This window comes from Martes martes, assembly GCF_963455335.1.
Source record: "Martes martes genome assembly, chromosome: 5".
In the NCBI taxonomy this organism is placed as follows: Eukaryota; Metazoa; Chordata; class Mammalia; order Carnivora; family Mustelidae; genus Martes; species Martes martes.
In genome coordinates, this window is record NC_137892.1 from 18,729,383 (window position 1) to 18,745,989 (window position 16,607).

The window sequence follows — 16,607 nt, forward strand, 5'->3', positions numbered from 1 at the left end:
GTGCGAGTTGGGGATTGGGTAAGGGGGCTCTGACGTGAAGAACTGCAAACCTGAGCTGGCACGGTCCTCGTCCAGGGCGGGTCGCTAGGAAGCGGCTCATGATTACTGCTTCATAGGTACATTTGGGCAGACGCTCTGAGAGTGTTTGGAGATCATGTCATTATTAAGAGGACCACAATAGCTCCTTTTTTTTTCTTGGTTAATTTCTCCCTAATTATTTTGATTCGCAAAGTGACATAACATCACACTTCTGAAGAAACCTTTAAGGAGCCATGTATTGAATGAAAGCCACATGATAAATAGATGAGAATCTCCCCAGCGATTTTACTGTCTTCATGCCTCGTTAGATTTGTAACTGTTGACTTCACATGTCATTTAATTTTCAGCCACCACCTCAGATTTATGACGCCCAGCTGGAAGAACGAGAGCATGCGATTGAAGAGTGGAAAGGTAAAGGCAGATGGGACTTTGCCCCTCGCTTGCCCCTGCAGTCGCTTGTCAGCAGGAGCCCTTCTAGGGAAGCTGCGAGAGGGCCTGCAGCCCCTCTTAGCCTAGGTCTTCCCACTCCCTAGTAGAGCAGGAACTTGCAGATAACAGAGAAGAGCCGGTATCAGCTGCATACCGAGGCTTCTGAAGATTGCGAGATTCACCAAACAGCCCACGGGCAACTAAGCAACTAACCAGCAGGTCGAAGAGCAATTCCCCATTAAAAAGCAGAATCAGTAGGAATTGAGAACCTGGGTCAGTGCAGGTCAAACATGGCAACGTGCTCTGCCCAAGCGGATTACATCTGCTCTCCCCGGGGTGACTGGAGAGCCGGGATCTGCATGAACATGCGCTTGGCAGGGCGACACACACAGCCACACTCCATGGCCGGGGAGATGCTCAAGGCATTCTCCTCTCGGCTCACAAATGCCAAAACTCTAGAAACCCTTGATGCTTCCCTGGTAGGTTGTTAGCTTCACTTACAAGTCAGAATCAAGGAAACTAAGGTTGAAGCCAAGAAATGACTGATGAGTTTGGATAAATTTCTGGCCAGGCTGGAGGGGCTTCTCCCCCACAGTTCTCCATTTGGAGAACCCTGAGTAATGACGAGAGAAATGCTTGCAAATGGCACGAAAGCGTGTGGTACTTTCAAATGCTCCATGAGAGCCACTTTGCTAGTCCCCCGCCCCTTGTAGAACCCCCCTGTGGATACAGAACCACCTTCAGTCAGATTGAGAAGATGTAATGTATCGAAACGTGGGTGTTTTGGTCTAGGTAGACGGTATTATTGAGTTAACCGTATATCACAGTTAAAAATAAGGCATCGCGTTGCCCTTGGAGTGGCCCCGATTGATTAGGAAGCAGGGTTCAGAGATGCAGAGAAACTGATGGAGGCTTCTACCTTGCCTGTCTGTTTGAAGAGCTGATTTACAAGGAAGTGCTGGACTGGGAAGAGAGGAGCAAGAACGGCGTGGTCAAAGATCAGCCTTCAGGTTAGTGATTGCTTTGATAGCTTGAGCCCAGTCTCCTTTTCCCCATCCAACTTTCCTAAATGGCAGCGGCACATGGGACGGCAGCTCACCCGGCCCTGGGTCCGAAAGCTCCTGATGGGAGGTCAGCTGCCTGTCTGGGGTGTCGCAGTGGCAGCAGCTGCCGGGCTCCTGCTGCGGGGGGTTAGAACTGGGTTAGAACCGGCCTGCTCCCATGCTGGCCTCTGCTCCTGCCAGCTCCACCTACAGATGAGGGAGCTGAATTTCAAACGTCACCACAGTGCATGACCCTCTCTGGGCAGGCCCCACCCGGCTCCAGAAGAAAATCCGTGCAAATCTAAGTAAAATGCGGTCTGGTTCCCTTGTGAGAAAGCTGTTCATCTAATTCTCCCGTATTTGTACTTGGCCTCCCTGCTGGCCGATTCCCCCATGGAACTGTTGGAGACAGAACACGTGTGGTGTTTGCGCAGGGTCATAGGGTCCCACCTGCTTCCTGAGTGAGATCCTTCCACATTATATTTATTCTCTCACCTCAGCCACCCTCCCCCACAGAAGCCTGCATTCATGCACACGGAGGCACAGACTCTCTCTTGAATTTTCTGTTCAGCATGACGTACATGTCAAGTATCTGGAGATTACGTAACTTCAGCACAGAATTAGGTGCCTGTGGTTAACAAGGCACAAATTGAAGACTGCAGGCACTGGCCTCTGAGAGCTCAGATGTTTTATTTTTGCTCGCACCAGACTAAAATACAGGCCCTAGGAAATAGCATAGTTTAATGTACCTTAAAGACTCAAAATGTCAGTTTTCAGGATATATAAAACAAAAATAAAATGAGTAGGAGGCCACTAATTTTTTTCCTTTTTGTTTGTATGTAGTTTTTATTTTAGCACGGTTTTCTTAATTTAAAAAGCCAACATGTAGTACCTCATTAGTTTCAGATGTAGTGTTCAATAATTCATCAGTTGCATAGAACACCCAGTGCTGATCACATCACGTGCCCTCCTTAATGCCCATCCCCCAGTTACCCCATCCCTCCACCTCCCTCCCCTCCAGCCACCCTCACAGTTTGTTCCCTACACTTAAGAGTCTCTCAAGGTGTGTCTCCCCATCTGATTTTTTTCCATTGCGTTTTTATTACGAAAGAATTTTTCCAAGGTTGCTGCTTTTTCCCTCGGACAAAGTATTGATGACTGTAGCTGAAACGTCTGATGACCCTCAAGCCCTTATTTGGGCTTCAGCCTTTTGTGACACTGAGAGTTGTAGGATAAATTCACCAACTTTCTATGAATATCTTTTTTCAAAGAGGCAGGTGTTTTTCAGCATGATTATACGCATGCATGGATATGATGTTCAGCGCCCAGGAAGAAAAGGAGGATGTTTGGGATCCTGGGCCCAGAGAAGGACTCCAGGAAAAGCTGGGCACGGGCGGCTGGCTCACCACTTGTCCACACTGGCAGTGAGGCCTGGAGCCACGCCAGCCGCAGGGGGGACGGCCCCAAGGCTCCACTGCCCAGACCCGCAGCAATGTCGTGCGTCAGATTTTATTCTCCTTGGTTTTCTTAGCACAGATGCAGCAGTAAGCAGCAACGCCACTCCGTCCAGGTCGTCGTCCATCAACGACATCTCGTCCATGTCCACCGAGCAGACGCTGGCCTCAGACACAGACAGCAGCCTCGATGCCTCCACGGGACCCCTCGAAGGTTGCCGGTGATAAGGCACGACCCGCAAGCTCGTCCTCAGTGAAGGAATTCTCGCTTCCGTGGGCCTGAAATGCTTGGGGGTTGATGGAACCAAATAGAAAAACTCCATGTTCTGCATGTAAGGAACACGATGCCTTGCCCCTGCTCAGTTCCAATAGGATTGCCTGCCTAGATTTCACAGTGAAACAGACTGTGTCAGAAGAACACAAGTGCGAGCCCCACTCATAGAGATGTTGTGCAAGGTCATTTCAGGTGAGCAATTAGAGTAGATGATTTTGTTTTACTTTTTTTTAAAGTTGTACGGTAATAGTGACAATTTCTCATCCTCTGTAACCGTTGGGACTTATATGCATGTGACCACACGTGTGCTTGCTCAGGCTTGCCCTCTAGCACTTTGGAAATCAGTATTTAAATGCCAAATAATCTTCCAGGTAGTGCTGCTTCTAGAATTCTCTCTTAATCCTCTTGAGTAATTTGGTGTCTGTCCAGGAAAAAATAGGTTTATGTGTATTAATTGGCCACCATCATATTATCATTATCTTACCTTCTTTTACGGTATGATTTATTCTATCTTTTGTATTTCAGAAGGAATATAATTAAATCTATTTAATAAATAAAAAAATACAACTTTTCTTAAATCTGTCATGTTTTGGGCTGAGAATTATCACTGCTAAAACCAAGACACCTCTGTGGACACTGTTTCCTCTAAATTGTCTTAGTCTGGGATGACTGTACCTTTAGCTTTATTGCAAGATAAAATTTTCTGTTTTGTGCTGCTTGAGACATATATGCCTTTACGATTCTAATCTACCCTCGCTCCTTTCTCCTGGTCTTCTGGACCCGTTAATTTAAACTGCCACCTAAAACTTCGCCTTCTTTGTTAGATGCCTAACTCTCCATGTCAATAACATGACAGCAGATTCTCAAATCCATTAGTGGTGAGAGTAGAATTTGACAAAACAGTCACTGAAGATGACTGCAGTGACTTCCTGAGCACTTGCTCCCTCTGAGACTGGTCAGGGTCCTTCCCCGAGAGAGGCACCATCTCCCAGGGCAGCGTTTTTGGTTTCCAACCTAACGCTCTTACACGATTTTCTTTTTTTGCTGAAAGAAACACTGTAAACCCCACCCCCAAGCTTGGATCTGTTTTAGGAAGCCAGGCAATTCAGAACGCCTCTGGGATGGTGGTGTTTTCCAGTTTGTGGAGCATTTCCTTTTCCTAAAGGGAAACCCATGGATCTTCTGGGAAACCCCCTCATGGGGTTGTGGAGGAAACACCCTTAGGAGTAGTGATTAACTATTGAGTATTTTCTGATTTAAAACTGCTCACCTGAAATTGATGCTTTCAGACTTTGATGTGGATATCAAAGTGATCCACATCCACAGTGATGTGGATATCACTCGGAGTTCCCTAAGCTAGAGTACTGGATTATCATGGCGGAACTGGGCTTACCGTGGTCACATTTTGGCCCCCTGTGCTCACTGTGCTTATCCCTTGAGCTTCTTCTGTTACAAATTCATATCCTGTGTTTAACTCTTTGGGAAACTATTGGGTCAACATTCTATAGAATGTGTTCTGAGGAGGAACTTGGATAAGAAAGTTTATTATAAATGTTATCTAAAACATGATTCTCTCCGTCACTTGCATCTCATTGGTTGGTCTTATCTGTGGAGACTGGAGCCCTTGATGAACAAAATTCGTGTTGAAGTAACAGTTTTATGTTGTGAGGTTTAGACATATTCAGATACAAGATGGAAATGCTGACTTGGATTGAAGCAGAAACACCTATGATATGGCTTAGGATGGCTTTGGTTTTGGAGGCCTGATGGTACAGTGAAGAAAGTTATCATTATCCAAATATAAACATCTTAAAACGGTCTTCTCTCCCATATATGTTCTTTAAAAAGACTTCACTCAATCCATCTTTAAAAAAGAAAAACAGAGGGAGAGGAGCATTTAAAAAATGCGTATCTGGGGCGCCTGGGTGGTTCAGTTGGTTGGGCAACTGTTTTCGGCTCAGGTCATGATCCTGGAGTCCTGGAATCAAGTCCCACATCGGGCTCCCTGCTCAGTGGGGAGTCTGCTTCTCCCTCTGACCCTCTCCCCTCTCATGCTTTCCCTCTCTCTCTCTCAAGTAAATAAATAAAATCTTAAAAAAAAAAAATGCGTATCTGTCCTAGGCCTCTGTGAACGCAGCACGGGGTTGCTGAGGGCACACGGGGCTCCTGCTTCTGAGGGTCCCTTTGTGAGTAGAGCCGGGTGCCCCTGCAGACTGGCTTTCTGCTCGCTTCTTCCTCCTCTGTGCATTCACAGGGGAAGGCTGTGTCCCTGTGGACGGGCTTCCTGCCATGCCCACCTTCAGTAGAAATACCTCACCCCAAGTCAGGGTCCTCCCTCCTGAGCCGAGATGCGCCGGGGTCCTGGTGCAGTGTAGACGGTTTCAAACTGCTCTAGAGGGATGAGGGCCGGCGTTGGAAAAAGAACTAAAACGTGCTCAACTTTCTCGTCTTTTCTATTTTATTTTTGTAATTTGTATTGTACATAACCCTGGAAGTAACTACTTTGGACACATATTTTTATAAACCAGGAAATTTATCATTAGCCTGGGACTTAGACTAGGTTTATTTTATCTGTTGGCTTCGTTTTCAGTCAAAAAGGAAATGACTGCCTCCCTTCAGTCGGGTCTTGACCTCCAGTGCAGGTTTCTGAGAGTAGATGGGGTCTCTCAGAGCAGGAGAACATTCTAGAAACACAGACTGCTCAGTATTGATCAGTCGGGATAATGAAAATGGCAGCGAGGCTCTGTTCTGTCTGGGACGCAAAACCCAGAGCCTCCGAGCGGGAAGGAGAAAACCCTTGGCAGGGCCCCTGCTGATGCCCAGAGGCCCTGGCTGGACCGCTGGCTGGGACACTGGTTTAATCTGGATGCAATGCCCTGTCTGTCATGGTGACTGTGTGTGAGTTCAGTGGATTTCTAACATCGTCCTCCGGTGTTCCATGCGGGCAGCCAGTACGGGCGTGACCTTCAGGCTGCAGCTCTCAGAAGTAACATTGCCTAATGTCTTATAATAAAATACATCATGTGTGTCTTGATTGGTAGAAATAATACACTTACATTTTAAAAGAGAAGTGTAAAGCATGTCCGGTTTTTGTGTGGTTTTAAGTGACACTTGGCTGTATTTTCTACATCACCATCTCTGATTACAGATTTGACATGAACACGGGTCAATGCTGGTGTATCATCTCCATCAGTATTAGCAAATGTTGTTAATTGGCAGGCAAACCATTTCTTTTACGTCTCTGACTGAAGATGTTCTGCAAACTCTGCGTCTCAGTTTTCAGAAATACGCAAGTATATCAAATCAAATATCCTGAGTACTGGCGTAAGCATTTTCCTCGCAGGGCATGGCCGGTGGGTCCCCACCTGTCGTGCTTAGAATCATTCCCAGTGCCTGTCTGCTTGTGGTTTTGTACACGGGATGAGCCACTTGGATTTTGCTTCTGGGTTTGAGGCGCTTTAAGATGTCCACTCCTCAGGGACGCCCGGGTGGCTCAGTCAGTCGGGCATCTGACTCTTGATCTCAGCTCAGGGCTTGACCTCAGGGTCAGGAGTTCAAGCCCCACGTTAGGCTCCACACCCAGTTCACTACTTAAAACTGCAGGACTAACAGGGCCCTCCATGGCTTTCTCTTCTCTGCCTAAAAGAGCTAGAATCATTCCAGATAGAGTAGTATCGGACTGATTTGTAAAGTTCTCTAGAGAAGGAAAACATTTCTTTTAATATGGGTCTGGGCCCCATTTCTCTCTCTAACCCCCTTCAGACTTTCAATGCAGACGGCAAAAAAATCCTTCTTATTTATTAACTGAAATGGTTAAGTGTAATCATGTGGGGGGTTTTTGGTGGGGGGAAGGGTAATCTTTCAAAATAACCTAACATTGTCCCGATGCTCCTATGGCTCTTCATATGAATTTAAGCGTAAGGTTCCCTCTGGCAATAAGGCAGTCACTGAATATTTTGTTTTCAGACTAGGAAAACTGATAATAAACAGAGAGTGGCCAGTCATGTCTTGTTGAGACCATCTGTGACCAGGATTTAGGAAGGATGTGCCTGTCACAGCCATGGGGAATTTGTCCTTCACCGAGTTCTCAGGGCCCTGGGCCATACTCCTTCACGCTTTGAAAGAGCTAGGCTTTGGGGGTGCAGAGTCCTTGTGAGCGAGGGTGTTTGCTACCACCCCCTGTCTTCGGGCAACTGGAAAGTTGGAAGGGAAGTTGGAGTGAGTTCTCTAACACAGCCCCAGGCCCAGGGAGGAGTGGGGAGGGAGCGCGGGCTTGCCGGTCTGCACACTGCCTTGTGTCCCGCAGGTGCACAACTCACTCTTCTTTTAGCCGTAAGCCCTGTTGTGGGGTCTGAGCAAAACGGTGTCCCTCCCCCAAGAAAAATGCCGTGAACACCAAATTCTGCCACACTTTCTGAGGAGTCCTGGGCCCTGGCGGATACTGTGTGAAGAGCCCCATTCTGCATTCTCCAGGAGCAGCTTCTGGAAGCTTGCTGTGCATGGAGGGAAGCAGAGCCTGCAGGGGAAGGCCTTTCTGCTCTCACCAGCCAGGACACTTGCACACGGATGCTGGGGATGTCTTCACTCCGCGCCCCAGCACTAGTCAGTAGTCTCAAAAAGAGGACATAAGGGTTCAAGTCCAGTGAAATGCATCCTTTCTGTGATGCATTCTGTATGGAATTTAAGGGCAAGACTGAGAGGAGCTCTAGGTTTATAAGACAGACTTCATGGAGACACAGATAAAATTAAATCCATCTCTTCCAAGAAGTAGTTTGTGCTGTGCTTTGAAATAAACTCTGAACTTGCCCCCGAAATCCCTATTTAAGTTGTCGGTTCTCCAGTAATAGTTTCTGCCCTTCTCCCAGAACTCCCCTGACTCTCTTAGATTCCTATAAGCACGCTTTCCCCTTCACTTCATTTGCTCACTTGGCTTTCATAAAGCCTGACCATGGGAGGAGAGACCTTCCAGTCTACCCCTTGTTCAGGGCGGGAAGGCGCCTGAGGCCACCCAGCCTCCGCTCAGAGGGCTTTAACGAAGGGAAGTACCTCCCTGCAGAATTCTGTGTGATTTTGGCCACACAGGAACTTCCAAAAGGAAGTTCTTTTTCAAACAGAACTGAAACCTATTCCCAAGGCTTCCACGCCTGGAGCCCCAGGCCTTTCCCTTGGGTGAGACAGAGGGAGTCCTCTGCTGGTTGAAAGGTAGGCCACAAGTCTTCCTTCCTCTGACTTCAACTCAAAGTGCCTCCAACCCTCTCCCTTTGGCCCCCAGAGCCTCATCACCTTGGTGCACCCTACAGATGTGAGCCCCAAGTGAACGGAATATTCCAGATATAGCCTGAGCATCGTGCGTGCTCGGCAAGCAAGTCCTCCCCAGCCAAGTAACACCATCACAGAGGGTCTGAACCTTCCCAGCCATGTCACCCCCGACCCCTACAGTCCGTCAGAGTCCCTGGATTCCTGCCATGACTGTTAGTCCCGATTCTGTCAGACTTCATGAGCCTTCCGTCTGCCAGCCGGTGACATCTGTCAGTTTTAGGAGCACGAATGTGCCTTCTGAAAATTCATCCAAGTGGTGACAAACACCACTGAGCGGAAGGACAGAGCCTTGAGGCGGACCCCAGCAGTCACAGAGAGGGACCCATGTGGCCAGCACGTTGTCCCCTCCTCAGCGGGGTCCCTCTGCCAACAAGGTCGGGAAGAAGCATCTCAGTGGGACTCCACAGAGAAATCCCAAGAGCACTTCATCACATCTTGAGGAGAAAAAGGAGTCTGTCACACACCCTGGTGCTCAGAGTTAATGCTTTGGTTTTCTCTTGGGAGGAGCAGGCAGGGGATGCCGGCTTTCCCTTCTAGATCTGCACTCTAGACAGCCGTTGGCCACTCAGAAGACAAGACCAGTCGTTGTCCCACGTCCACAGGTCAGGGAGTGGGTAGAGGAGCAGGGTTAGGGTTAGGGCCCAGCCCTCTCCCTGACCCTCGCTCCCATGGGAGCTCGATGCTGTGTGGCCTCTCTCCATCCCTCTGCTCTCTTCCCCACCTCCAGCTCACCCATGTTAGCGAGCTCACAACCCGACATCACCCTCAAATCGCTCCCCCTTGCAACAGAAATCAAGAGCCGTCTGTATTCACTTTCTCCTCCTCCTCGCCTCCCATCTGCTCCCTATTTTAAAAAATGCAAAATACATATATTCTCTCTCTCTCCCTGTACATATATATATATATACACACATATATATATGAAAGTATAATCAAGGATGAGAAACTAAACATACCGTATTCCCACATTCAGAGATGACCACTGTTAATAACCTTACTGTGTGCTTTTCTGTGGACATACGCACGTCGAGATGGTTGGTTTGTTGGTTTGTCTTTGCCCAAATGAGGTCATACATACATGCTTTTTATAACGTGCATGCTTCATTTACCGATCTCCAGCTGTCCGTGTCTGTAAGTCCTCATCTGGCCTAATACCTAGGCCTTGGGATTTCCCCAGTGTCCCCATTCTTTCACTAGTGTATCTGGCCCTTGCATTCCTGGTGCCTAGTTTCTGCCTGTCATGTCCTTAAGAAACTGTCGATCTCCCCACCCCCATGACACCGGCCTGTGGTCGCCGTCATGCTGTCCCGTCGATGAGGGCCCCCTCTAGCCCCATGTGGCTGCTTCCACAGGGGTACACAGACCATGCTCCCCACCTCCAGCATTTTCTGGATCTGCAGGCTTTATCTAAAGGTTCAACCGATACACGTGCATCTTTTAGTTATAACACACCTGAGTGATACTGTGTCCTTTGTCCGAGCTCCCATCTGAAGACACTTCATTCTTTTTAACCCACCGTCAGTGATGCTAAAATTGCCCTCTGGGTTTGGGGTGTCTCCAGCCCAGTCCTGCATCATTACAACTGCATACACTCACAGTGTCTCCCCCTCTGACCAGAAAGTCGGGCATGTGGGTTCACGTTCAGGGTGCCCCATCCACCACATACCATAGGTGGCTGACCCCAGGTGGTGGTCTTGCCACGAGCAGGAGTCTCATGGGAGCTCTTGACCTCAAGAGGGATTTTGATGCCACCGTTCCCCCCGACACCGTTTCCGGGACCCTGCTGTCAGGGGAGCCTCATGGCATCCGCTGGGGCTGCTTGGTGGCCCCCAAGTGAGGCCAGGCTGAAGGGCGGGCTCCAAGCCTCTTCCTTCTCTTCAGCCACCAGTTCTCAGAGCAGGACGTGGGTTTAATCGCCGCCTTGAGTGGTCTCACAGGAGGGTTTGTTTTATCTTCTCGTTGCCCATCATTCTTTTTGAGACTTAAGTTGTGGCCGGGAAAGATCCTCAATTTCTGATTCTCGCCAATCCTCTGACCTCATTAAGCTTTTTTAACTTTTTATTTTGAGGTAGTTTCAGAGTGGGGACTCCTGGCGGGCTCAGTTGGTAGAGCGTGCGACCCTTGATCTCAGGGTTGTGAGTTCAAGCCCACTTTGGGGCTGGAGCCTACTAAAAATTAAAAAATCGTAATAATGGAGTAGTTTCAGGGTGACAGAAATGTCGCAAACATAGTTCAAAGGATTCCTGTGTACCTTTCCCCACCTGGGTTCCCCGGATATTAACATTTTACTATATGCCCATTAGCCTTCTCCATCTGTAAACATGCAGAGGACGTGCCTGTGTCCGTACCTACGTACATTTCTGCTGATACACATGATCACAGATCTCTCCCTCCTGCTTGTTACATACAAGCAACCAGACTTTTTAATGTCTGCAAACTCATGCAGAATCCCCTGTAGACAAAGGCACAAGGACGCATAGACACATGTGCACATGAACTCCTGTGTAGCAAAAGCGGACGTGTTCATAGTGTTTATAATAAGGGGGGTTCATGGGGTCAATGGGTCCACACGACTGAAGAATCTGTGTGGGTGTGTACGAAGTGACTGACAGTACCACAGAGAGACGTTAAAAAATAGAGTTGGAAGGCGCTCCTCTCAGAAACTGACAGGTCAAGCAGGTGAACAATGAGCGAAGATCTAGAAGGTTCGAATGCCACAGTTACGTAACTTGGGCTCATACAGAATATTACACCCAGCAGGCAAATTCCCTTTCATCACGCAGAGAACTTAAAGGAAAACTGACTGCGTACCACGCCACAGAGGGCGCCTCAATAAATCCCAAAGTCCCTAATACACAGCTGTTTTTTCTGTGATAATGCAGTAAAATTCAAAATAAATTTGAAAAGACCTTCCACATCTGGGGACTAAACAGGACACGATAAGCAACCTACATGAAAGAGGAAATTGTAAGGAAAAATGGAGAAACTCCTAAAAAGTGCACGGCCTCTAAAAAACATGGCATACAAAATCTGGTAGTTCCCAGCTAAGGCTGAAATACATTTATCAAAAACAAGACAAGTTGTTCAAACCGAGTTCAGTAACCAACACGGGGGATTGGCAGAAGAGCAACAGGGCAAGCCCAAAGAAACCAAAAAGGAAGAAGAATAAAAATCAGGACAAGGACGAAGACAGGACACTAGAAAATAAAAATGAGAAAAAAACCAGTGAAATCAAAATATCAAAACGGTAGACAGACCTCTGGCAATCCCGGGCACAGAAAAGAAGAATACACAAGAGCAAAGAGAAAAAGGGAAGTAAACCTAGATGCAATATTTACAACGTTCTAATGCGCGTGATCATCAGTGAGAAGCAGATTGTTTTCAATAGAAATAAAAAGGACTGAGGTGGTCTCGAGGGTGATGACACTGAGTCCACTGTGCATGTGGATTTATTTGATCTCAGCAGGTCCTGTGAGCTCAGCACGGTTCTCTCCATCGTGAAGTGGGGGGAACAGGGGCAGGGAGACAGCGTGAGCTCCCCCAGCCACTGTGTGTGTAGACGGGGTCTGGGGCTGGGCAGGCTGGTGCCCGTCCCGGGCTCAGAGCTACTGTGTGTTCTAGACGGCCTCCGGAAAACTCCACTGGACCAGAGGCCATCAGAGAAAGGGAAGTAGCAACCAAAGGCCACCCCTTACCCCCCAAATCTCTCCAGGACAAATCAGTCTTACGGGTCTGTTTTTACTTCCATACTCTGTTGACAGAAAAACCCGCTCTGACCCAAGATTTTCAAACCAACCAACTCCGTCTGGAAGGCTGGTACAATTTTGATTCCAAAACTGGAAAAAAGATCACGATCACATGCCCTTTTCATAGATGTGAACGGAATCCAACATTGTATGGTTTCCAGAATGCATGCAGGATGACTCAACACCACTCTTTTGATAAATAACCTATTTTTGTTTTTAAAAAAGAAATGCTCAGAAAACTCTGAATAGAAAAGAGCTTCCTTAGGGGAGTGGCGGGGCTTATTCAGAGAAGAGCAGGAGGAAGCAAAAAATGTCAACCATCCCGAAGCCACAGCCTGAAGCCACCTCCTGATGGGGACTGGAGCATGCCTGTGTGTGTGTGTGTGTGTGTGTGTGTGCGCGCGCACACGTGCGTGCAAGCTGACTACCAGAAATGTGCAGTACACCAGTGAGGGACCGCCCGACACCCGACCAGGAGAAAGGGGTCGTGGCTGCACCCACTGAGAGGACACAGATCAGGTCGAGTCCTGCTGAAGCTCGGTGCCTGTGTCCCGTTAGCCTGCCACTCCCCTATGGCGGTCCAGAAACCCCCGTCCGGCTGGAGGCAGAGACCACAGATCCCCAGGGAAATCCTGCAAATCCAAAGGCATCCTTCCTCAGGACCGCCCCCAGGCTGCTCACCCTGCTTCCCCGGCTGCCCTTCCAGGCCCGCTCCTGCCCCCTCTTCTCCTCACCCAGCCACAGGCCATGCCTTCATTCACTCCAACAAATGCTCGCCGAGCAGCTCATAAATAATCGGGCCATAAATCAGACAGACACACAGCCCCTGCCTCTGGAGACTTTCCTCCTCGGTGGCTGCAATCAAATCCTTAATGCAGGTGAGCTGACAACTGCAGGCAGGGAGAAGTCGCCTTGGGGAAGGAAGCTGGAGCCCCTTGCCTTTATCACCAGACAGCAGGTCCGCTCTGCCCCCTTGTCCCCATGTCCACCACTGCCCGACGGCAAACCAGTCCTTACATGCGGGGACAGCAGCCGTAGTGGCCAGAGGGTCTCCCAGCTGCCACTCTTGTCCAGCTACCCCCTGTCCTTCACCCGACCCCGGGGCAAACCTCCCCAGCTGTGACCTCCGTGTCTCTGCCTCTGTGGCGGCCTCCGCGGGTCCCAGCTGACCACATGGCTATTTTTCAAATTGACCTCCCACCACCAAGCTGCTCTCTACATCTTGTACATTAAATTATCTAGGTTGCCAGCATCACAGTGAGGACAGATGGATATCTGAAAACCACATCTTGTCCTTTTCGTGCTGGTCCACTGTGAACAGCTGAAGCCGGGAAACCGTGTTGGTGTGTGGCGATGGTACCGTTGGGACGAGACACAGATTCCGGGTCCCACCCTGACTCTCTGAGTCTCAGGTCTCGGCAGGGTCTCGGGCATCTGTGTGGTGAACGAGCTCCCAGGGCAAGCCGAGCACAGGTCCACTCTGCCCAGCCATGCATGCCCCGCCCCCCGCCTGCTCCCCATCTCGGCCACACTGCTTCCCCCACTGCACGCAGAGAAGCCAGGGGAACGCAAGGATGGCTTGGGCCCTAGGTCCGCTGTGCCACCCACATGTGCCATCTGCCCTCTCTGAGCCGCTTTTGTGGACTGGTGTCTTAGTCTCCTGTTGCTGCTGTCTCGAATTACCACAAACTTCATGGGCTCACAACAACACAAGGGTATGATCTTACAGTTCTGAAGGTCAAAAGTCCCACACGGTCTCAGAAGGCTTCAAGTAAGCTGTCCGCAGGTCCTGCTGGAGTCTCGGTGGGCGAGGGGATGTCGGGGTGAGATCTGTTCCTCGCCTTTCCCAGTTTCCAGAGGCTGGCCTCATTCCTTGCCTCGTGGCCCCTTTCCTCCATTGTCAAAGCCAGCAGCGGGCATCTCTCTGACCCTGCTTCCGTCCTCCCATCTCTTGACTCCTCTTCTGCCCATCTCCCACTTTTAAGCACCCATGTGATGACACGGGGCTCACCCACATCAACCGGGATAATGTCCGCATCTCAAAGCCCTAACTGGACCACTCCTGGTGTGAAAGGTCACATATTCACAGGTTCCAGGGATCAGGATGTGGGCATCGTGGGGGCAGCCATTATTCTGCCCCCCACGAATGGGAGTGTGTGCCCCATCTCCTGCCCGCCTGCGTCACCTGGGAACTGGGGGACCGCTCAGACACCCAAACCAGGGTCTCGATGGGGGTCTTGGAGTGCCGCCTGTCCTCAGGTTCCAGGTGACACCTAATACCGGTGACACTGGATAGCCTGGAAAAGTGAGGTCTCCAGTGTGGTAGGTGCTGGGAGCGCTCAGAGGGGACAGGAGGTTCATGCCATCAGTAACCCCCAAGAACCCAGCAGACCCAGCACACTGCAGCTCTGCCCCGAGCTGGGAGACTGAGGACCCTCCAGAGGGGCTTCCCAGGCCCGCAGATTTAGGCTGTGCTGGGTGCTGCCCCCCAAGACCCAGTACAGGCTCCTCTGTACTGCCTTGAGGACAGCGGGCGCCCCAGTGGCCACCTAGGTGGGTGGAAGGGCTGCAGGAGGATGAGGAGACTCGGGGTGGGGGCGCGACCCTGTGAACTTAATGTGGGACCTGAGGGAATCTGAGCGCTCCAAGGGGGGGCTCCATTGCAGGCACGCTTTGCAGCCTGTGCCGAGTCTCGCCCACCTCAGAGCTGGGTGGAGGGCTCCGTGCACCTCAGGAATTTTGCCTGAGCTGCCAAGCCCGCTCAGCCTTCATGCGGGAACCCCCTGGAAGGATGGGGGACATAAATAAGCTCTCCGCCCAGCAAGAGAAGCTGAGACACTCCCCGCACAGCTCCCCAAAGTCTGAGCCTCTGTTGGCCACGGTGGTATCCATCCTAATAATGCAGCCTTTGTGGGCTGTCCCCCGTTCCCCCTTTCAGTCTCTCTGTCCTCCCCTGGCTCCCTGGGATTCCCACCCACACAGAGCACCTGCGCTAGCAACTCCGGCTCTCCTTCTGGGGGACTCTGCCTGTGACCCTGTGACGCCTGCCTCTGTCCTCAGCCCAGCCCTGCTTGGAACCGTGGGCTGGGGAACTCCGTACTCACCACCTCGCACATGCATACCACACATGACATACACATGACACACACACACACACACGCATGCACATACACAGAGCACACACGAGAAGTGCACACATATGTGCACACATACTCCCTGTCTCTGATCCTCACCCAGTGGGCATCAGGGGGTGGTCAGCGTCCTAGTCTATGAACAGGAATCAAACGTGACAGTCTCCGTCCAATCAAGCCACTATAGCTCCTGAACCTCAGAAACTTACCTTTCCCAGTCCTGCAGGCTGGAGGTCTAAGATCAGGGCGCCGGCACCACTGAGTTCCAGTGGGGGCCCACGTTCACAGACGGACATCTTCGCCCTGTGTCCTCACATAGCAGAAGGGACAAGGGAGCTCTCTGGGGTCTCTTTTATAAGGGGGCACTGATCCCCATTCATGAGGGTTCACCTGCTTGACCTAGTCAGTCATCCCCCTACGGCCCATATCCTAATACCATCATCTTGGGGCTGAGGATTTCAACCTGTGAAGGGGGGGGACACATTCAGTCCATAACAGTGACCCCCCCGCTACTAGTGGCTGGCTCTCTGATGACTGTCTCCTGGAGCTTTGCCCTTATGGTTACGCGTGGAGAGTTTCCACCAGACTCAGGAGAAGATGAGCTATGAATCGCACTAATTAAATGCACTGGCCAGAGCCCAAAGCTCTGTCCTCGCCATTCTCTGATGTTACTGGTGACACTGCGTGGTGTCACCACCACTTGGTGTCGGGTTCCTTCCTGAGTCCCCTGCTCGCCGGGCCAAGAGCTGGGACAGACGAGCTGCCTGGTCTCACAGGCTCTAGGTGCTGAATGTTGGCAGTGACTGGAACCCCAGTGTCTCCTTCCTTCACCCCCGACAGCCCAGCAGTCTGAAGTCCAGCCACCTCCAGGCGTCCTCCAAATAAATCCTCCCGGCCCACGGTCTCCGCAGGTCCCCTGTGCACTCCGGCTAGGCTCTTCTCATACATGTCTCATCTTTCCGTTGTCCAGTGGCTTCTCCCCCATCAATAACCCTTGGGGCTGCCCCAGGGCCCTCCCCTGCCTACCGCCCCCTCCCTCGCATCTACCCTCAGGGAAGCAGGGACAGGGACCCCAGTCCTGCCATCCCAGTGCTGGGCTGCTGGAGCAAACTCAGGTGGCCTCGGACTTGCTTGTGTGGGCTAGATACGGTCTGGGCCACAGGCAAGGGGGA

The 16,607-nt window shown here is 50.5% G+C and overlaps 1 protein-coding gene across 5 annotated transcripts in view; it reads left to right on the top strand.

Moving 5' to 3' along the window:
• MAPK9 (mitogen-activated protein kinase 9) overlaps nt 1-5,326 on the top strand; it is a 49,145-nt gene extending 43,819 nt beyond the window's left edge. For 4 of the 5 annotated variants that reach the window (XM_080803761.1, XM_080803757.1, XM_080803758.1 and 1 more), the window contains 3 exons: nt 387-450; nt 1,407-1,478; nt 3,048-5,326. In XM_080803761.1, coding sequence (XP_080659887.1) covers nt 387-450; nt 1,407-1,478; nt 3,048-3,190 — 279 coding nt within the window. In that variant the 3' untranslated portion in view covers nt 3,191-5,326. Of the gene's footprint in view, nt 1-386; nt 451-1,406; nt 1,479-3,042 lie in introns of all 5 variants that reach the window. The other variant, XM_080803759.1, reaches the window with a different exon arrangement.
• Nucleotides 5,327-16,607: the final 11,281 nt, after the last annotated feature.